The following is a 22,731-nucleotide window of genomic DNA, read 5'->3' as shown; positions in this document are numbered from 1 at the left end:
AGCCATGGCTAAATGGACTAGCTTTACATCGATGATGGAAAAGGAAACACGCCAAAAGCACAAAACCGCTTGCATGGTCGTAAATCGGCACCGGACGCAGATTTTATGCGAGTGTCGATGATGCGAGCGCTAATCTGGCTTGTTGAAATTCGGTAGGATGACGGCTCTACCAGAAAAGGGTCATTTTGGCGTTTTATGACCCGTCTAGGTCACACCGTTGATAGTCTATTGAAATATCATCGCATTTGCCTTTTTCACGGTCCGCGGCGCCTATCCTCAACTACGTCGAACTTCCGTAGATGCGGCCTCTGGCGACCTTATTTTCACCCAACATGCAAATGTCATGACGATTTTCCAAAGGCCACCGCCGCTCCTCGACTCTTCGTTATTCAGGACCAATATATAGGGTGATCCTACTGGGTGATCAATTGTCCAGGGGATTGGGAAAACCACAAGCCGGAGCGGGGCGTGTAGCAGCAAAAACATAGTTTTAATGAGCGCAAGATCCACACATTCTTCTAGCTGCCTGGGCAAACAAACTGCTCTGGTCCGAGCGTAAAAGATCAAAAAACATTTCTCATTGCTGCTAATAAAACTATATTATCCTCTGAAACAATTACAACAAACAACTGAGCGAATGCCGAGCTAGCACCGTCTCCTGAAAACGGACAGCTGCTGACGGTCAGCCGTGGGGTGGTCGTGACGGCTCAGACACTGCGCCAAACACTGCGTAATGGTCGACCACAGACAGCCGAGGACGAATGACTGAGACCTCGTTCACCGTCCGATAAAAGTGACGGTGGCCGCGCGGACCGTTTCAAGTGCGCGTTCACTGCCAGGTGACAGTGACAGTGACTGCGAGGACCCCCAGCTGATAACGGGGACGGGGGCCGCATGAACCGTTCGAGACGGTCTGAACGCGCGAACCGTTCGAGACGGTCTGACCGCATGTCTATCCGATGACGTTGACAGTGAGTGTCGGAGTCTGATAACCGCCGCTGTCCGAACGGTGCGCTCACAATACTGATAATACAGCCAGTCATATTGAAATAGGAAAGAGCAAGCGAAACCGATGAAATCCTACGGATAAAATCATACAATAGATACTAAACAGCACGGGTAAAGCGTTTCGATTTCACAGCAGCGCCACACGCTACTCGTTTTCGAGTGTGGCGTGGCGTGCCGTGGAGCGTTGAGTCACGTTGAAGACACACATTGCACACACAAATAACCCGAGCCGTCGATGGCCGAGGCACGGGTCCGGTCTATCGCAGGTCGCCGTTGGTCAGTTGTAGGACGAACTGACGTCAAGTTACGCCACAACTGAAACAGAACAGAGATGTTAGCGTGGGGGACAGACAGCGTTGGTCATGTGGAGGGAAATGGGAAAATAGACTGACCGAGTGAATCAGAGAGTTCAACAGTGCGGAAGCGAACATAAGCAGCAAAATACAGAGTCCAGGTAACATTCCTACAGCCACGATATAACCCGCCATCATTCACCACCCAAAGCGCTCTAAATGCAGCCCATGGTATCGCCCTAACGTTCGACTCAAACATGAGGCACCCGGGCGTGCCGCCGCGCACTCACTGGGTCCTCGCGGTCCCATGGCCTCCGGGTCGAACTCTTCGTCGTCCTCGGGCGTGGCCGGTCGGCTGGGCTCCTTCTCGACCAGGTTCTGCTGGGACTCGCTCAGCTGCTCCGACACCGTGTACGAGAGTAGCATCTTCTTCCGCAGGTCCGACTTGCCCGAGATGAGCAGTCGGAACCGCTCCGAGCCAATACCGCAGAATAGGAAGAAGATAATACCTCCCGTGGAGTTAAGTATCTGCCGGGCACGGTTCGCGGGAATTTAGGGCTTGGTTCTGCCAGTGCGAGAACTTGGCAACAATGGAGGAATATGGATGCATGGAATATATAGCTTTTATGGTAACTTGCCCAAGTACGACACACATACTCCACAAGCTACATTCGATACCACCCCATTTGTCACAATTTGTCGGCACTGTCTTGAGGACCCACCTGGAACAGTGGATAGAAGCTGGGGATGCTAAGGCCCAGCCGCAGATAGGCTATCAGGCCCACGATCCACGTGCAGAAGAAGTAGAATGAGAAGAAGACGTAGCCCTTGCAGACGGTGAGCTGCTCGGCCACGATGTTCTCCTTCCTGAGCCGGGAGGCCTGCATGTTGCAGCTCACCAGACACGTCATCACGAAGGTGAAGACGAGCAGCACGATCATCGGAAGGAACATGGTCATCTTCACCTGAGACGGAGAACGCATAAGGACGGGTTAAAACGGACGGTTAATGGCAGACAGGTTACTGGGCGTTTCGTAATGACGTTTCGCAGTGAAGCGGCTCCAATCGGCGTAAACAATTTAACATTTACCTTAAAAAATCGAAGCCTGTTAAAAACAGAGATCATCTTAAAAATTGAGCTCTTAAATTTGAACACAAAGGGGTTGCAGCACGGGGCACGGGCTGCCCACTGTCCAGCGCCCACCCATCTGATCCGACTGCGCTATTCCATACCATACCTGATCGGGCCAGCCGAGCATGCACCGCGGGTCGGTGCCGTAGTCTATCAGATGCATTAGCATTGCATAGCCCAGTGACAAGAACGGTATACCTGGCGGCACAGGGTCATGGGTTACTGCATAAAATAACCGGACGACTGGATGTCATATGAAGACGATCGGTCATTTGTATGTGTGGTCTATATAGAGGCTGCTTTTTCAAGTAGGAGTACCGAGCAGTGGTGTTCGATAGGAATATCGGGACACATTATATTTATTTATTTATTTAATTTCAGTCAGGTTGAGAATGACGAAAGACGATTGATGAACCGTAAAATAATTTAAGTTATAGCAACACGTTAACTGTAATGCGGGACCACTGCATACTTCGGTGGTCAGTGGGTTCACTCACCCCACGAGAAGGCCACGTAGGACTTGAGTTTGCCGCCGATGGCGCCGCTGGTGACGGAGATAAAGTCGGCGATGCCCTCCATGGTGACCATGGCGGCCGCCAGCAGGTAGAAGAAGTGGATGCCGCCGGCGAACCCGGTACACGTGTGCCGGTCGGCGCGGATCTCCGGGATGTCGGTGAGCACCATCAGCACCGAGCCGAACAGCAGGCCGATGGCCGTGTTCAGCCGCATCAGGTGGAACATCTCGTGCAGCGCCCTGCCGGCGCCCGAGACGGACGGCTGTCACACACACTGGCAGGGTAGGCTGTGCCGCAACACTCCGGAGCCGCGCGGCGCAGTATACCGCTCAGTGGCGCCGTTAGAGGGCGACGAGAAAGAGTCCACGATGACAGAAAGGTGATTTGATTTACATATTTTGTGAATAGGAAATATATGTGTCGTGGGTGACACGTCTTTCCCAAGGAAATGTTGGTTAAACGTATCAAAATATGACATTTAAAATTGTTGCGATGATTGTACTTTACGCATACCTACATACCTACTCGGGCACTAATGAACGGAATTAAGGACTCCATGCTTCTTTGTGGGTACGTTCCTAATTTTAGTTAAAACTGATTGGAAGCGAATCTTTTGATTCTTTCAGCCATTATAACAGGAATATAAGTTCCATAACCATATTCCATAACATCGGGCGGTGATTCGGTCTGTTGCGGGCCTTACTTGATCTTTATTACGACGACAATAAATATAATAAGAAGTAGTGCTGATATCGTGTAGCAGATATATTTGATTATCTTCAGCCATAGGAATTCCAAATCAACGATCTTCGGCGGCTCCTGAGGAAGGCAAATAATCAAGATAAGCATAAATGATCTGTGTTTTGTATGAAAGGTACAGATACATATTCACTACCGTCTATGAGTCTAATGTTTATGTCTATGTTATTTGCGCTAAGCACGTCTTCCCTGGAAAATTATCCGATTGGGTTGATGCTCAAGAGAATCGATATCAATCAACTTATTGAACTCATATGACATTGCAACTGGTAGGTATTTTACCGTCATCATAACTGGCACAATAGTACACCGTCTCCGTGCCGCGTTTCTTGTGAGTTGTGACGTACCTTTTGCACCATGATGGCCATCTGGCCAAAGTGGGCGCAGGCGCACCGGGTGTGGAAGTCGCTGTATTCGACGGCCTTACAGCCGTCCGTGTCCCAGCCTCCGTAGTCGGACAGGTCCGGGTTCCACCAGACGCAGGCGCGGCGCAGAATCTGGCGCAAAAAGGAACGACATTAGCAGGCATCAACGTTTCTTGAGCTGTCTCTCAAATGCTCATTTAGTAGGTGGTAGGCATGTAAAAGGTCACGTATTTATTTTTATTCCAAATGATTCTGTTCTTTCTTCTTGACCCGGACAGTGTGAATTTTACGTGCCGAGCTCACTCAGATTGGGTTTGCTATCACTTTCAAGTCCCAGCCTGTCCGCCGCTTATCGCTCGCACTCGGCACTCACCCCGGTGTCGATCTCTCCCTCGTGGAAGAGGATGCCCCGTTTGGCCTTGACGGGGTTGGTGTGGCTGATGGACGTCTGCAGGGGGTACTTGCGCAGCTGCTCGGCCGTCGGACTGCAGTTGGCCACCAGCTCCGGGTTATCCGAGCTCAGCGCGTACTTGGTCGACACCACGCCCCCCTCCAGCTCCAGGTCCGTGTCGGCCGCGTTGATGTCCCTGAACGAGAGCGTGACTCAATAGCTGGCGACGGCCACTGAACTAACCAGTAGCCTCCTGCCCTTAACAGCCGATGCATTGAGCAACGACGGCCGTTGACCGATAGCTTGCAGAGAAGCTGTTTAGAGGTAACAGCTGGTTGTTAACCAAACTTTCGGTGGTCATTTTTCTAGAATGGCTTAAAGGGACTATCCCACCTTTAACATGGGGTTTGAGTTGAGATAGCCAAGTTTGCGGCGAGGTTCAGAAACCACTATCTATCTAGGCTGCAACCCCCGCGGCCTCTGGGTGTTGAAGAAATTCGTTCCCTTCATTTGAAAATGGGCCTTGTACAAGGCCCTATCTTCAACATGGAGCGACCGTTAGTGTGACGTCACCTCCTTTAGTCATTCTGATTTAAATGGGTTTGTTCGTTGAAAAATCGCTTAAAATTTGGTCTGAACTTTGTTGTGGTGCCTACAGAGTAAAAAGAATCAGCTTTATGACAGTAATGTGGCCTGGGGAAGGAGGTAATTTTGGGCTGTGACGTCACATATTTGAAAGTTTGTGTTTGGAATATGGGAAGCCTAAGATGTTTAATGAAAAATAAATGCCAGAACCGTGTTCCTGGTCATCCAATCTATAAAGTCGGGCACAATTCAACTGGTTTTAACAACATTTTAGAAGGTGGGATAGTCCCTTTAAAACGAGCCGTGCCCAATTACTGTACAAGTAACACGGAGTGAGGATCTCTGGGTTACAGTTTTACTGTATCGTTGCGGCGTTACTCACAGTTTGCTGTAGCGTTGCGGTGAGACGTGTCCCAGGGTGGGGTAGAAGACGTACACCACCGTCACTCCGACAAACTTACACGCGTCGATATCCGGGTTGTGGAACAGCTCGCTGGCCACTGAGAAAGACGAGACGGACGAGAGGGTGTAGGATCAGAAACTAGATCAGTTACCGAGAATGAACGATCGGAACGGGAGGATGTGGTCACGGAACGACACGATCAATGAAACTCTGAGGAAGCAGCTGCGAAGTCGATGGATGCGACTCGGTCAGGATGGATACGGAAGGGAAACGGAGATGCCTAGACCGGGTAACATCGAAAACGCAAACGGAGATAGATGAGTCTTCAATCTACAGTTAGCAGCCAAATAAGCAGACAGGCTGTAAAAAGTCAATATTTTGTAAACACTAGAAACTTAAGGCCTGTTGTACGCCGAGCACCAGCCAGCAGTGCTTACATCGGACGCTGTTGAGTCCTGTCTTTCCGATCGGGTAATTGAGGACGGGCTTCTGCCTTATTTGGAAATTAGCCGTGCGCTGGAGCACCATCTCGATGTTGTTGGCCTTCTCGTGGTGAACGAGGTTATCCTTGAGGCTCTTCAGTTCGGTGTTGCTGCCCAGCTCCAGCGCCCAGTCCTCGAAGCCCGTGACCACCGAGGCGGCACCTGTCGGTGACATTGACGGTACAGAATACACGCTACAGTCGGGTACATCGTACGAAAATGACACACGGAGTACGACCATTAATAAACAACCGAATGTTGCCAAGGCATGCATATTATATGCGTAATACTTTATACCACGTTAAATGGTGCCACGTTGGGAGACCCTTGGCCGTACATTACTGGGCGAGGGCCCTGCTGGCTACTCCAGCACGAGGTCTCACCTCCCTCCTCCTTGTAAGTGTACTCGATGTTGCGCCACTGGGGCAGCGTCTCCTTATCGAGGGCGGTTCCCACCACCTGCTTCAAAGACTGCGGCAAATACCACCGGTCAGTGGACAGTGACGGTCATCGGATGCTCAGTGATAGTCATCGGGTGGTCAATGACTACCGACCGACCTAACAGGAACTATGCTGCCTGTGAGTATAAGAATATTGCGGTCCTGACAGAACACGGTGTAATACACTGAAACGATTGGGTCGGATCGCACTGATGGCCACGAACTACGGCTGCCACGATGACCCTCTGACGGCGTTGCACTCACCAGGAAGAGGGGAAGCTCTTCGGTCGTCACCGGGTCCTTGGCCTCCGAGGTCATCATCTTGACCAGGTCCACCAGCGTGCGCACCTTGCTCACTTCCTCCGGGCTGGCCAGCGGCGTGCCTGGCGGTCAGGCCCGCTTCAGACCCTGCCTCTCGACAGCCAAGCAGCCTTGATCGCGGGGAGCTCCCACCCCAACTGATGGCGTTTGTCAATCACCCAGTTACCCGTGCTGTAGAGGACTTCCTTCAGCTCCAACAGTGCAATCCCAGCACCCACCCTTGCTCCACCCGATCGGGTCAGCGTTGGCCCATCACTCACCCTCTGGCAGGTCGGCCGGGGCGGCCGCCTCCTCGGCGGTGGCCGTCTCCGCTCCGCCGGAGTCGGCCGTGCTGCCCACCGGCGCCGTGGTCGGCGGCGGCGTCTTGATGGCCTTCTCCACGCGGTCGATGGCGGCGCGGAACATCTTGGCGTCGGTGCGGCACTTGGGGCAGCGCTGGAACTCGTCCAGCAGTGAGTTCATCGTGGTCTCCTTGTCCTGCTCGTCTGTGAGTCGGACGGAGAGACGGTATGGGCACAGTGTCAGCACGGTTACGTTCATATATCTCGGAAATTGGTACACAACTACTCTGTAATGAGCCAATGTGCGACACTCCCGACTCAGTCACGAAGAACGCGAGTCGCCCTCTCTCTCTCTCTCTCTCTCTCTCTCTCTCTCTCTCTCTCTCTCTCTCTCTCTCTCTCTCTCTCTCTCTCTCTCTCTCTCTCTCTCTCTCTCTCTCTCTCTCTCTCTCTCTCTCTCTCTCACCGTATCCGCCGAGGAAGTAGATGGACTCGTTGGCCGGCAGCAGGCGCGTCCACATGGCCAGCTCGTCAAACTCGCCCTTGCAGAAGTCGCGGTAGGCCAAGTTGTCTTTGGTCCGGTGGCAGCCGACCTGGAGGTTCAGTCAGCGGTCAGAGCACGTTTACTAGGGCGGAGGGACTGTTCGCTGGTCCGGGGTCGCCTATTTGGCCGTCTGCGGCCACCCAGACCTCACCATCTCACTCACCATCACTTCCACGGGATCGAGGATGGCCTTGACGGCCGCCTGTGCCGGCGCCGGCACCGCCACGCGCGCCAGCGGGACGCTGTTGACGTACAGCTGCAGGCCGGGCAGTGTCTTGGTGGAGCCGGGCACCTCGAACGGCTCCGTCTTGCTCCAGCGCACACCTGGGGACAGACGGCGGGGGTCAGCGGCGGGCGGCGACCGACTGAGGCTAAACCAAACACTCGTCTTGGCGGGCAAACTAAAAAAAAACTTTACGTATACGGAGACCTGCTTGTTAGGGCCAACAATGTGTTCAAGTGCCGGCTTCCTCTGGATATTGGCCCCAGGGCCCAGACTACGGAGGCTAGCTCGTTCTCACTGAAAACAGTCCGGTTCTCACCGAAAGCAAACCGTTTCTCACCGATGTTGATCCACTCCTGCGAGATGACCTGGCCGACCACGGACACGTCCCAGTACTCGGCGCCCGTGGAGACCAGCGCGTGCAGTGAGTGGCCCTCGACGTAGATGGCTACTCCCGGAGAGCCCTGGTCGTCGCCGCCTGTCGACAGTCGACCGGGGCTAGACAACTCCCTCCCAAACGGAGTAACGTCACATGACTATCGTAATCACGTAGATATTTACGACTTTGGGGTAAAGACAAATATGCATTCATCCTCAGCGTGAACTTACAAACACCTAACTACCTAAATGCGAGCGAGTTGTAGTTATCTGACTACAGTGCTGAGAATGTAGCGCCGTTGGGTGCTGTGGGTATCTGACCTGTGCTGAGGATGTAGCGCCGATGGGTGCTGTGTATATCTGACCTGTGCTGAGGATAATATAGCGCTGTAGTTATCTGACCTGTGCTGAGGATGTAGCGCCGGTGGGTGCTGACGGTGCCGTTAAACAGCGTCTCGATGGCCTCCATCTCGATGCGCGCCCAGATGCTGAAGGAGAAGCCGTTCGTGCAGTTGTTGGGGTTATGGGCGCACGCTTCCCGGCGGTTGGCCCACTTCTGGTGGGACATACACTGCCGGCGGAGGGCCGAATCAGAACCGGTCGGCCGGTCACCATCCCAGCAACCGTCTCAGCCGGCCCCACTGCGTTCCCTCGCCGTCCTAGCCCTGTCTCACTTATCCCATCCAATCAACTAAATCATCATCTTGAGTTGTATCTGTTTTAGTGCTTGTTGGAGGATCATTATTAATGTAAAAATCAAGTATTTCTTTATTGTCATGACCTTTCCTCCTTTTCAAAAATATGCTGAGCCAAAATTATATTGTTTTAGCGTTTTCAAGTATATCGGCCACAGGCCTTACTTGATTTTTACATAAATCATCATCTTACCATATTCCAAGGCCCTATACCGGGTGGCCCAGAAAAAACGTTCCCAATTTTAAATCAATATTTCTCAGAAAGTGATAAAGATACAACATTGAAACTTCCAATAGTCAATGCGACATATATTTCCAGTGAATGGTATGATTTTTATGTTATTCGGTCAATCACTTTTTAAACGGTTCGTGTTTCAAGCATGCCATGTAAAAATCACTTTTTTGCTCTGATGTTTACCAAAAATGTGAGTGAACGGGCCACTTCCATCTCGGCACCACGACCTACAGCCATGACTGCTACTGGCAACTAGTCTCATTGGTGGTTCAGGCCTCAGGTTGACACATTCCCTCTAGCTTTTTTCCTTATTCGGTCGATTTACTATATGATCTTCTTAAAGGGAGGGCGATCAGCAGTAACCCATGCACCGTGCCACTCCTTCGCCTCGAAACAGGACTTGTGTTGAAACGAATGGCATCCATTAACACAACTTTGGCGTAGTATTTGAATATTTGGCACATAAGTGTGACAAAAATATATAAAATAGCAACACACGTGCTGGTATCATTCAAGCCGTTCTTTTTTTTGTATTTTTTCTAACATGGTACGTCTAAGCCAATCATTACTTCCGTTCAACAACGGCAAAAAAAGCAAAAACGTCTTACTTGATTCAACATAAGATTGCTGGCTTGAAAATGATGGTACAGTGTTATAATTTGGCATACCAATGCGCAAAGAAGTGACGCAAACGTGATGAAAATTTTGGCTCGGTATTTGCACTCGAATTTGAGATATAGGCCTCCAAAGTTCGGAACGTTTTTTTTGGGCCACCCGGTATCTATCTTACTATTTGAGGGGCATTCCATGTCAACCGGGACAGCCAAAATCGGCCACCTCTGCGATTTTGCTCAAACTTGGTATACTTATTGGCTATTGGGTGAAACCTCTGAGGGTGAAAGGATTTTGTCATATGCCCTCGGGCTACAGAGATACAAGTCGCTAAACTTCTGCTTTTTGAGCAGAATTGGACGTGTATTGCAATCTTGAAAGATCTATAGCTTCAACATTTTTGAAGCTATTAATTTCAAACAAACTGAAACGTGTACATAAGGAGTAATGCTAGTAAATTTTGACAATTTTAACATTTTTTGGTGATTTTGAATTTATTTTATTTTGAATTAATTTCTTAAAATGTAATTTGTGAAAAATGGGTACCCTTCGATTTTGCTCAAATTTAGATATTGTCTTCCACTACACGTAAGGCACACGTGCTGAGAAAATTAGAGTGGGCCAACGATAACTTTGGATGATATAGCAACAAGTAGTGCAACGTAGCATGGGCGGTGGAAGGGGCCGATTTCGCTAACTCCACCTGTTTATCGCCAATAACTCACGCCATAATTATCATATTAACGTCAAACTTTCAATATCTGTCCAGACTCGAATTGCAAATCCTCCCGTGCAAGAAACAGGTAAATCGGTCCACAACTTTTCAAGTATTAGCGGTGTAAAGTCAAACATTCCTGCCGGAGCGGCTCGGCGGCCGGCGCCGGCCGTTGTCGCCTGAATGGTAGACTGTGCCGGCGCGGGACGGTTCCAGCTTTGCACTGCGCTTCTTACCGCTGATTATGATCGATTTGTGTCAAATTTTGTGTGAAGGCTTAAAAATGTACAGGCAATCTAATGGTCAAATAAATACGAAAATCAACTGGTAAAATTAAATTATTAGGGTGCAAACACAATATGTGACTATGACGTTTCCCGCGTCGGCCGATCCCCGCCTCTGCCGGCGACATCTTACTCTTAGCAGGTCACTAATTGCCAAATTTATGGTAAGATTAGCTAGAGATTCTCATAACACTACAAATGCCGTATAAAGGAAGAAATAGGAAAATCGGCCAGTATCTCTTAGAGCTATGAGCGTATAAACGCAAAATAGTCACTATAGCAAATTTGATCACGTTTAACCTCATTTGATCTTGAATATATTGATCTAGGGCCATGAAATTGGCACACGAGAAAGTTCCCCGCCGCCCCACCTACAATTCAAATTCCGTTTTTTTGTACCTACCTTTTTTGGCTAAACCGGGCTTTTCTTCCCTAGCGCTGGGAGAGTCAGGCGTATTTTCTTTTTGCAACCAAAGAGAGGCGCTGCCCGGAGAATGCCCAATTTCATCATAAAAAACTGGCTTACGATGACCAGCTATCTTCGTGGCTTAGCAGTAAGTGTGCCGAGTGTACCTACCTCGAAATCTAAAGGTCGCTGGCTCGCAGCGGGTCAGCCTGAAGTGTTTAACACGCATTTGTTTTTTTAAGTAGCATCTGGCCAGCCGGCAACTGTCGTGAGGGCTAATGTTCGTATCTAGGTAGCATTTGGCCAGTCGGCAACTACCGTGAGGGCTGTACATATTTACGCGTGTTAGATTAGGTCAGGTCACGTCAGGTCAGGTTAGGTTTGCTTTGGTTTGGGGTAGAAAGAAGCATCTCCGGGTAGCGCCTCTCCTTGATTGCTAAAACGAAACACGCGAGTGCCAGACATTACGAAGTCCAAAAGACAGTTACGTAGACGTCGGCCCATTCTGGATTTTTTATATGATGTAGCTAATGTATAGGAGAATGAAATATGTAAAAATCAGCAAAATCGAAGGGTACCCATTTTTCAGAAAACCTAAATTTGTTTTTTGAATTTTAATTAAGTTTACTAATTAGTTAATTACGTCAATATTGTTATCCTCAAATTAAAGCCTGACCTATCCCCTCCATTTCACACTTTGTCTCGTGGTGATATGTCTAAAACTTCAATGGTTATGACGCTTTAAAGATGATAATGTGCCTTGCCTAAGTCAATGTTTGATGACGTGTATCTCGGAAACGTGACGTCATATCTTGACAAAAATATGTCTCCTTTCTTTTCACATGTAGATGAGTAGTTTCACAAAGTTTCGCAAAAATCGGAGGAGGTGAGGTTCAAAATGATTATTTTTTGTCCCACTTGACGTGGAATGCCCCTTGAACAGGATCCATCTGTCTGTTTGTTTGTCCGCCACGCCGTGTAGTGGGTTCAATTTAGCCGGCCTACAGGGCAGACGGTATATCGTAGGGGGTTGAAATTTGCACACCTTATAGGTGACAGAGCGGGTCAGCGCCTTTTCTAGGTTTCGGCTCGCTGGGGTGCACGGTTCGCGCGTGAGGCGCGCTGGAAAAGCGCAAATGAAATTTTGATCGGTTCGTATATCTTCATTGAGAGCCGGGGTCGACAAACTTTGTGGACTAAATGCATGCCGATCGGCGGCGAGTGCCTCGCATCGGCGGATAGGCAAGTTTTAATTTGAATAAAAAAAGCGAAAAATGTGTTGATTTTCGTTGAATGGCAACAGTTTGTGATAGGATTTTACAAATCCACCGCGTTTGCCACAATGCGCCACAATTATCTCAGGGCGTCATTTTCACCGCAACTCGCACAGTTTTGTCAAATATAGTCCGATATGGGTGTAATTTGGTGTCAAGATGCATGCTCAAACAACAGGTACAGATGCGCCGCATTTGCCGCAATGCGCCACATATGCCACAAAGCGCCATTTCCGACAAATACGATTAAGCGTAATGGAATGGCACGAATAGGGGCAGGGCTGGGAACACTCTAAGTCTGATATTTTAGTACTGAATGGATCCAATTATTCTGTGACCTGACATGACCCAGCGGTGTTGGTAGGGTAGGGGTAGGGGTAGTGGTAGGGGTAGTGGTAGGGTAGTGGTAGGGTAGTGGTAGGGGTAGGGGTAGGGGTAGTGGTAGGAGTAGTAGTAGGGGTAGGGGACTGGTAGGGATAGTAGTAGTGGTAGGGGTAGTAGTAGGGGTAGTGGTAGGGGTAGTGGTAGGGGTAGTGGTAGGGGTAGTGGTAGGGGTAGTGGTAGGGGTAGTGGTAGGGGTAGGAGTATGGGTAGTAGTAGTGGTAGGGGTAGGGGTAGGGGTAGTGGTAGGAGTAGTAGTAGGGGTAGGGGACTGGTAGGGATAGTAGTAGCGGTAGGGGTAGTAGTAGGGGTAGTACTAGGGGTAGTGGTAGGGGTAGTGGTAGGGGTAGTGGTAGGGGTAGTGGTAGGGGTAGGAGTATGGGTAGTAGTAGTGGTAGGGGTAGGGGTAGTGGTAGAGGTAGTGGTAGGGGTAGTGGTAGGGGTAGGGGTAGTGGTGGAGGCAAAAGCAGAACAGTGGCCCGGGCTGATCCCAGCGGACGAGAGGTGACCTATGTGACCTGGCCTCACCCAAAGCGACCGGGGCTGACCCCTTTGACCCGTCTTGACCCCGTATCACCCAAGTTTCATCCAACAACGCCCTCAGAACAGTTCTTTTTTAAATTCTCTTCACATTTCCGTCCATATCTATGCTTCTAGACGACACATCGACATGAATCAAACACCATTCGAAAGCAAATTGGCTGGTGCCGCATTTTTTTCCTTCCACGCAGCAAAGCAAGTGGCGCAGCCGCTTGTCTATATTACTATTTGAGGTGACGTAGTTTCTGTCTGTAACCGAGGTCGCGACATGGTGCTACGTAGCGCGGGTTACAGATCACACCGTTGCAACTACCGCGCTGAAATTTGCGCAAGTTATAGAACAAGGATGGACAACGTGCCTTTGAGCGGTCTCGGCTCGATCGGATCGATAGCGAGCGCGTGGCGCGTGCCCAAAAAGTGCAAATTCGCGTCATAGACTTTACCTGTATAAATCGGCTGGCAAAAACGGGCGAAAATGGCTAAATTTGCCCGACACGGGTCCGTTCCCCGTGCAATATCTCGGTAGCCGTGCGCCCGATCGACACGGGGAAAACAGCATCGTGTAGAGAATCGAACGGGCTATCGAATGGTGTGCGGTGCAGTGGATGGCACGTGCCACGTGCACATGTGAGGGCAATTTCATTTTAAAAAGTGCGTTTTAAATGGATTTTGGATTTCATTTTATTTTTACGTGACCGCCCGACAGAGCGAGTTGAAACAACGCCTATTGGCAAGGGAAATGTACCACCTTTCATGGAAAAATTGTGAAAAGCTAAATGATCAAAAACAAGGTGGAACAAATTGCTGGAGAAAATGACATTTGTCCATAATGTGCCACTAAATAATTACACGGGGTTTGCTGCTTAACCTGATACGCTTGACAATTGAAAATGCTATCATTAGAAAGAGCATTCAATTCTCTCCAAGATCCAATCATCACGTTTGCATGACAAGCAACAGTATTCTTAAAAATATAAATGTTTTAAACCTCTGCAAAACGATTTTTAGCGAAAATTATCTACGCCTTTCATTTGTCTTAAAACTACGCACCTCAATTATAAAGCACATTTGACAGGTTCCCTGAACTATTGACAGGTTCTGAAGCAGAAAGCATGCTTATCAGACACGGGCACCTCGATCCGATGGATATTTTTTCTCCAAACCAAATCGTTTAGCCATCAAAAAGCAATCGACCGAAATGGATAGATAACCCAACCGACACAAGAAAAACCAAACACCCGCCGATCGTAAATACCCCTTTTTCGCGTTGCGGAGCACGCGGGTCACCCTAGTATCCCCTATTCCCCATTCGCCCCACAGCCGGAGCCGGCTCCTCCCGTCCTCCAATCCTCCCGACTGACCCCCTGCTGGAGAATGAGCGAGTTCTCGAAGCCGGCCGGTCCCTGGCCCGTGGTCCACGTGTCGTCGCCCTGGGTGGACGTCATGTTGACGTCGATGTTGGCCCAGTAGTAGTTGGTGGTGACCGGATACTTGTCGTCTGCGGAGAGTGGCCGGTGGACAGTGAGCGCCGCAGACACGCAGTCAGACGGGCGGATGTTTCCGATGTAAATGGTCAATGACTGGGTCCACCGCGATGCATCGGCGGGCTGAGCACGCACATTGCGCTCTAAACGGTGGAGTTTCAATACGTGCAGGGGGTTTAAACTGACAACGACAGTTCTAAATAGCGTATTTTATGCATTCACAATTACCATTTACCACTTTAATGCATTATGAAACATCTCGTTATGTCCACTCAGGTCCGAAACTCTGCTATCGAGGGCAAATCGATGACGCATTCGGGCTCGTCCAAAATCATCACACAGGTGTTACATGCAGCCAATGTGCTTATCCTAACGGGATTAGCAGTGTCAGCTGGGGCATAGAGATTTGTGCATAACCGGCAAGTGTTGTGTGATCTGTGTTTAAATTACCTACTGAGGTAGGTGTGCTCCGTCTGTGTTACTGCTGTGTGCTCCGTCTGTGTTACTGCTGTGTGCTCCGTCTGTGTTACTGCTGTGTGCTCCGTTTGAGTTACTGGACGTGCTATGCTGTCGCACCGTGCTGCCGCCCGCCGTTCGATCGCATTGCACTTACCGTATGTTGCTTTGATGGCCATGGTAACCTCGTCGGTCGGCGCAGGAGTCGGCACAACTAAATACAGAAAGAAGGGACGGGTGTCACGACTTTTAGTGAGCATTTTAGGTCTTACACGATGAACGCACGGTGGGTGATGGTTAGGATGGTTCGGGACAGGATCAAGGATACTCTCACTCCATCTGATGCACTGGCTCACGATTCATCGCCTCTCTCTCTCTCTCTCTCTCTCTCTCTCTCTCTCTCTCTCTCTCTCTCTCTCTCTCTCTCTCTCTCTCTCTCTTTCTCACTCAATAGACAGAATCTGCCTACCTCATGTCCGAAAACACGGACCAACCAGTCCTGGCTAGGTGACGTCGAGTCGCCGCCACAAACGGTCGAGCTAGTCTTGGGACGGTGAGCCGGTGACGGAGTGGAGTCTTCGTGGCTCATGGCGGGAGCATCACTTCACGGAGCGGTGTGCTGAGTTGGTGTGACCGCAACTGCTGGTCGTTGACGAAACGCTGTCTGTAATGGGTGAACGACGTCAGGCGGATCGAAAACGTCCGGCACTTTACAGCCAGCCATGGCAATATGATAGGCACGGGATAAGAGCTGGGAGGGATGGAGTGAAGGACATCTTTTATACCAGCACTCATCTCACAAATCGCCACGCACACAAACTCATCCATCATCACACACAAACACACCGACGTCCGACACCGAAACAAACCATACCGACTGCGCGCCATTTGCATGACTCGCTATTCCTCTTAAATAGCGTAATACACTACCTGAAAACGCCTCTCCGTCTAAGAAGCCTGAGAACGTCCATGGCTCCGACTGACAGAGGAGCTAACTTCACCTTCGAAAGGAGTTCATCTGAGGCAGCGTGCCGTTCGCTGGCCGGAGCCGTATAGGCAGAAGGCGGTAGTCAACCGTCAGACCCTCCCAGTACAAACGGTGGGGACTCGTCCCCATCGGTGCTGAAAGACCGGGCAAATGCCACCTGCTGAGAGCAGTAACACAGGCACACCGGAAATCATTTCGATTTAATGGGAATGTTTTCAGGTCCAATATATGTAGCTATAACGCATTATTCTGCGGTCAATTACAGATATTAGACGAAAGGACCGGAAAACCAGCTTCTGCAGCTCGGTTTACCTTTTTATTGCTTCGGGCTTGTACCTAAATCCTGCGGTGTGAACTCTGAAGAGTGATGTTACATCGGTAACATGCAACAAACATAACCGAAGGTTTGTTGTCAATAGTTAGGTAAAACACTATTCTTTAGAATTGTGTTTTTCCAATGAAAAACAAATCTGAGTTAAGCCAGGACGTGATGTTCGTACCTAACGCTATACTTGGCGCAGTCCATACCTAATCATTAAAAAAATATAGCTTTTCTACCTATCGACAAAAATTATGCATCTTGAAGAGACTTCATGTCGATTTGTTCTTTAAACATCTTTATGCTTTTTAGCAGACACTTTCAACTTTAGTAATTCGTATTCGTTTCGGGCTATACTGAGGTAAGAAATGGTTAAAAACAAAATATTTCGGCTTTATTGAGTAGCCTTGTTCACTGGTTTTGGTTCAAAACCACTGAACCATGCAGTTAATAAAGCCGAAATATTTGGTTTTTAACAATTTTTTATCTCAGTGTAGCCCGAAACGAATACGAATGACTATCATTTACTTGAGGAAGATTAGAAATGACACTTCGTCAATACTTTCAACTTTGTTAAATTAGATCCTTTTATAGCTATATAATATCGGCGACGTATCTAATGAACGTCAGTCTGCATGTGTCCAGTTTTAGGAATCATGCCAACATCGTTCAACGGTCATTGACGAGCAGCATTAACATGCTGCTACGTGATGTTGTGTTAAGTCGGATAATATTTGAAAATGAAACAAGGTGGAATGGAATGGAGACGCGAAATCGATATCTACATGCTGCATCAAAGACCATTACGAACTGACGTCCGGAAAAGGCATTGGCGATCAGGGGCGCGGGAACTACTTTCAGACTGGGGGGGGGGGGGGGCACACCATAATAGAGTTCAACATACGGTACCTCCAAATCTAGCTTTCTCAACGCCCAACGGTTTTAGGCCACTTATTTTTTCATCTCTTGACTTTTTCAACAAAAAAGGAAACATTTGTATAAAAAGTACGTTATTCGGTCTCAAAGTTGTGGGGGCACCGCCCCCACGGCCCCAGAGTTGGGGGGGGGGAGGCAAGCTGCCCCCACTGCCCCAGTGCCAGGGGCGGAGAATTGTCATAATCCCAGGGGGTGCTTTTCTCGCACCTGGCTAATGGAAGCGCCGAATTCTTGTGTAGAAAAGCATATATGGGTACGTTTTCTCAACAGCATCACTCTCCTCGCGACCTACGCAAAGCAGTTTGTGTCTCAAACGTAATTTAAGCAACCACTGGAGCATTATTATATGTTGACTTTTGAATTCTCGAGCACCCCCGAAACCCCTAATTCTCCACCCCTGCCCAGTGCCCCCCGTTCCTGTGTCTATGTTGGCGTGGCGATAAGAAACAGCAGGTAGGGGAAGGTGGGGTAAGACGGCCCAGCGGGGCAAGACGGACCATCAGCCCTCCCGGCTGAACCGCTGCTGGTATCTACTGCTTTATGCACTCACTATGTTTGTTTTCCTTCGTAACAATGGCCACCTTGAGCTCATGCTGCTAGGATGCATAGCTTTTGAGTTATTGAGAAAAATGTTGTTTTTCGTCAAACCGATCTAATATAAGAGATCTACGGGTGATTCAATTACGGCGCCTTTCTTGCATGATTAGTTTCTATTTTGCACTTAACTGTGAAGAACAAAGTTATAAACTTAGTTATAGTCACTAGAGGTGGAAATGACTAACGTTTTCCAAAATCTTGACTGATGACTGACTAATGACTAATGACAATTTTGGTTGACTGACTTTTGACTGACTAATCTTTGGTCTCAAAAGGCTTGACTGACTAATGAATGACTAACGCCATTTTTCTTGATTTTGACTAATATTTGACTAAATTTCGAAATTTGTTAGCACTGCGTAAATAATTCCGATCGACACCGGAAAAACACAAATCGATCTCAAATTTTCTCCTAATCATGTTATGGCCAACGCGATGCGAAGCCACCGCAAGATACCTATCTTGTCGGCCGCTACGACGCCTGGTTAGGGAGATAACAGGCGGGGAGGGGGGGGGGGGTAAAATTTATCCCCCCAGCCGGGCGCGTTCGGCCGGCGACCCCCAGTGGGGCGCGGATTAACCCTCGCCCGGCCCTGGCAGGGCATTTTTCGTAACGCGGCCTGGCTGGGGGGGGGGGGGGGGAGAGAGTCGATGCGACCCTTCTGGCGTTTCGAAACTAAGCGTCGTGGCGTTTCGCAACAAAGACCAGTCGATTGGTCGCAACGAGTACTCGCGATTGGCCGATATATTTTTACCATAGGTCAATATTTGACCCAGTTATGACAGGTCATTGGTCAAAGGTCAAATTTCGTGGAAAAACTATAATTTTCCAAATTACTTAGCCAATATTGGCAAATCTATGAAAGATAGCGACATGAAACTTTCACGACCGCGTTTCGCAACGAATTACCAACAAAATGAGGTATAGTTGACTGCATTTCAGTCATTACTGGCGTGACGTATTCCCCGGGAACACGAGAGGTCACGCCCGCCGCCGGCGAGGACGTTTGCGAATATCGGGAGCCTTCCAACTAATCGAGTCAACATTGGTGCATCTATGAAAGATAAAGACTTGCAACTTCGAAGAGCGTATTCCTCAGAACAGCGTATTCCTCAGCTGCAAAATTACATATTGTTGACTTTTTTATGACTTTTTATGGTGATAAAAAAGGCTTTCAATGACGTCACGTACCACGGTACCTGGCCCAAAAAGCCGCAAGGCTATGCTCGCTGACCGGCAGCAGCAGCGGCCGCCCGTCAACCGGAGACCTGGGGAAGTGGGGAGTTCACTGCCACTTGTAGGAACAGTTTTGAAGGCGTTTAGGTGAAAATTGAACCGCAGATTCGGATTCAGGACCTCAAGAAACCTCACTACGGACACTAAACACAGCTCATATCACTGAGGTCAGCGTGTGGACATGCGAGATCATCTTGGTTGACCTTAGAAAGGTCAATATACAATGTAAAGATCATGTCCAGTCAAATTCTGACATCATAAACCACACGGAATAGTTTCGTTCTTGTCGATGAGATCACGTCCAGTTACGGTATGTACGATTTTGTTAGAAACGGTTGGAGGTTGTACTTATTATGACGTCATAGCTCGGTGAACTGACATGACCCGATTTTTTTTTTGTCTAGCAAAAGTTGTGCAAAGGATACCCCAGAGACTATTGAAAATTTCAGCACGATCCGACTAATAGTTCAGCGCGCATCGCAAAAAAACTCTTGGGGGAGGGGTCGCATCGACCCCTCACCTGCCAGGGCGAGGGTTAAGTCACCTCACGAACCACGACAAATTAGTCGACTAATATGCAACAAAATCATTGACTAATGACTGACTAATGACTAACAAACATTTTGGTTGACTGACTTTTGACTGACTAAAAAAGTGCTTGACTAACGTTAGTCGACTAATTTTTGACTAATGACTAATATTCATTTCCACCTCTAATAGTCACACTTTAGGAAAGGCAAGGTTTTGCAATGTTGGGCTATTTGACATATACGTCATGATAATGACAGAATTTAGATTTGGGGCAAGACGGACCACTGTGGTCCATCTTACCCTGTGGTGGTCCATTGTACCCTGCATATGGAAAGTTCTTTTCCAAAACATTGACACAAGTTTAAGTAAGCTAATTTTTCAGGAAGGAGTCTTTGTTGCATGTGAGCCATGCATGCAAGTGCTCAGTTAGCATGCATTCATGCCAAACGACAATCAACACACATGTTCCCAGCTTTTAGCTGCACTTCCATCACACATGAGTAAAGAATAAAGGCTCATTTTGTTATTTTACCATTCTGGTTACTTTTTCTTACAAGAGTAGAGAGCAGAAGTGTAACACACATGAACGGATAGCAGGCACTGCTGGGTGGTCCGTCTTACCCCACGTTTTTTCTTGTCTGAGTTTTTGAGATGTCCCTCTTTAAGAGCATCCACCACCTAGATGTCTTTAATTTGAAATCTAGTCTTTACACATATCAACAGAGGAAGGATTGAGCATTCCGAAGACTATAAATAATATGAATTACGAGAGCAGTGTAGCAAGATATGCGGCCTTAAACCTTAGCTGGTCCGTCTTACCCCACCTTCCCCTAATGCCTTTCGCCGCAGCCGCGGCTGGCCGATGCCTGTGCGTTAGGCTACCCGCAGTGCTCGGGTGTTATGCGGGTCAGTCTAACCACAGTCGCGGCTCTTCGCGCCGCCGATACTATCGCTCGCGCCTCGCTGACGACGTTACGTTTGAGGGCACCTATGTGCTCGGTGTTATGGACTATGGAATTGGACATTGCGTTTGTGTGCTGAGTTTTACAATACAGGATCATAATGAAGTATTCATCGATAAGCTTTTTGAACGGGTCAAATTGAAGCGCGAACAACGTGCGTTAATGAATTGGTATAAATTACCATATCGCATTTGAATTTGATCAATATAGACAAGCCATTCCTGCAGTTGTCGCGCCGTCTGCTGACTTACCTGTGGGTTCTGTCGTCGGGCAGACCGCTGACCGAGGTGCCGCGGGCCGAGGTGGTCGGGTCGGGCGGGCGGTGTGAGGGCCGCGGGCCGGTGCCGTCGCGGGGCCGGCCTGGTCACCCGGGCAGCACCATAACACAGCGGGTGTGTTGTGGCTCCGCTCGGCCGTCTCCCGGCTACCGCGCCAAACAGGCGTCACCGCTCCGCGGCCGTGTCGCCGCCACCGTGACCTAACGGGACGACACGACACGGCACAGCACGGCACGGCACGGGGCGGGGCGGGGCGGGGCGGGGCGGGGCTGGGTGCCGCACGGACGGAACACCGGGCGGGATGGTCGGACTCGGAGGGGACGACGGCAGGGGACGGACGGATAGTAAATAAGAGACGGATAATCGCGAGAGTATTCCTTTTGCTGCTAAACGTACAGTCCACAGCAGAAGTAATGTGGGGTTTCAGTCATGGGTTGTTCTGCTTCTGAAGCTTAGGAACGATTAGCCAGACTACAATGAAACTTTGAATGTAGCTTATATGTATCGTCACCCTTGCAGCTGCAACTTTAGCTATTGACATCTTCTTTTCGATCATTCCGCATTAAACAATCGCCAGTCAAAACCAACCGTTGAGATTGGTGAAACCCTACATTACTTTAGCGGTGGGCTGTACTTAATAGAATATGTATGCGCCACTTTTTAATTCGGAGGAGAACTTATAATTGGTAGGCATACGAAACGATTACCGAAGAGTCATAAATGTGTTTTGATGGCCTGTTCATTAGGTTTTTGATTAAAATCCTTATGTTACGTAAACAGATTCATCACCTGCATCTTCTACGGCAGCGATTGACCCGTTTTGTCATAATTATGATCGTCTTAACTTTAAAGAACAATGCCCCGTCTTCAGAAGCGGCGGAACACCTTCAGGCTTCAATTAAGGGGGAGGGGGCACTGCCGACTTTTGGTCCCATTCTTTCCATGCAACGCTCATAGGGCTAATGTTAAAATGCCAAAATCAAAGGGGGCACCGTGCCCCGGTGCCCTCCCCGTTCCGCCGCCAATGAGTCTTCGAACATGTGTATGAGAACCGTATAGGATCCTGGTATAGAGCCGAACGGCGGCGGAGGTACCGCTGGCTCGGTCGAGTGGTTTGTTGGCCGGGCTGGCGCCGGGCAACACGCGCTCCAAGTTCACTGTTACCGCGGTGCGATCGACGCTGCAACCTCGGTCGGTGCGGCCCGGATCGATGGCGCGTGCCTGACTGCGGCCGTCGTGTAGTTACGGCCCGGACCGAATCTTTACCGTTCCGGACGACACGGGCCCCTACAGTCCGGCTATGCCGCGTCCGCAGCCCCATGCGTCCCGGTATGATCGCCACTGGAGACGCTTGACCAGACTGGTGTCGAATTTATCAGGTCGTTTTTTTATATGCCCTGGCGCAGGCACACATTGACATGCCTATTGCCTGGCCATTGATGGAGAAAGACCCAACGTGGTTTCAAATATGATGACCTCAGTGAGCTCATGTGATTCAACCACATTTTTAGCACATTTTTAGGTCAGATCCTGGTCAGATCCTGATCAGGTCACTTACCTATGACATTATAAGTGAGCCTTTGCACAGCTCAATAATGTCGCAACTTCCCAACACCCTCAGTGCCCTCATCTTTCGCAGAGGGGATCAGTGGTCGGCCGGGACGTCTCCCAGCCTTTTACC

The 22,731-nt window shown here is 49.2% G+C and overlaps 1 protein-coding gene across 2 annotated transcripts; it reads right to left on the bottom strand.

The window, feature by feature from the left end:
* Positions 1-573: 573 nt before the first annotated feature.
* LOC122390983 (adhesion G protein-coupled receptor L2-like) lies at positions 574-21,193 on the bottom strand. 2 transcript variants are annotated; one of them, XM_043384481.1, is made up of 22 exons: positions 21,024-21,193; positions 16,133-16,324; positions 15,672-15,866; positions 15,360-15,416; positions 14,624-14,760; positions 8,523-8,691; positions 8,083-8,220; positions 7,683-7,843; positions 7,442-7,568; positions 6,955-7,179; positions 6,638-6,756; positions 6,317-6,404; positions 5,889-6,095; positions 5,431-5,548; positions 4,446-4,659; positions 4,055-4,204; positions 3,652-3,767; positions 2,931-3,187; positions 2,540-2,631; positions 2,024-2,266; positions 1,592-1,829; positions 574-1,323 (listed from the first exon to the last, which is right to left on the bottom strand). In XM_043384481.1, exons 4-22 carry the CDS (start codon positions 15,379-15,381, stop codon positions 1,313-1,315), a joined length of 2,832 nt encoding a protein of 943 aa, XP_043240416.1. In that variant the 5' UTR covers positions 15,382-15,416; positions 15,672-15,866; positions 16,133-16,324; positions 21,024-21,193; the 3' UTR covers positions 574-1,312. The 2 variants fall into 2 exon arrangements, with proteins under 2 accessions (XP_043240416.1, XP_043240415.1); XM_043384480.1 differs by having other exon boundaries at positions 15,360-15,866.
* Positions 21,194-22,731: the final 1,538 nt, after the last annotated feature.

The sequence above is a fragment of the Amphibalanus amphitrite genome, unplaced genomic scaffold, assembly GCF_019059575.1.
Source record: "Amphibalanus amphitrite isolate SeventyFive unplaced genomic scaffold, NRLGWU_Aamphi_draft 000417F_arrow, whole genome shotgun sequence".
NCBI lineage: Eukaryota > Metazoa > Arthropoda > Thecostraca > Balanomorpha > Balanidae > Amphibalanus > Amphibalanus amphitrite.
This window is presented reverse-complemented; position numbering and strand designations above follow the sequence as displayed.

Excerpts from the sequence above, each read along its gene's own strand:
- LOC122390983 (XM_043384480.1), bottom strand. The coding sequence starts at position 15,462 with ATGCTCACTAAAAGTCGTGACACCCGTCCCTTCTTTCTGTATTTAGTT. Across the intron at positions 6,757-6,954 it reads CCCGGCCGACCTGCCAGAGG|GCACGCCGCTGGCCAGCCCG; the intron begins GTGAGTGATGGG and ends CCTGACCGCCAG. Across the intron at positions 6,096-6,316 it reads CACTTACAAGGAGGAGGGAG|GTGCCGCCTCGGTGGTCACG; the intron begins GTGAGACCTCGT and ends TGTCACCGACAG.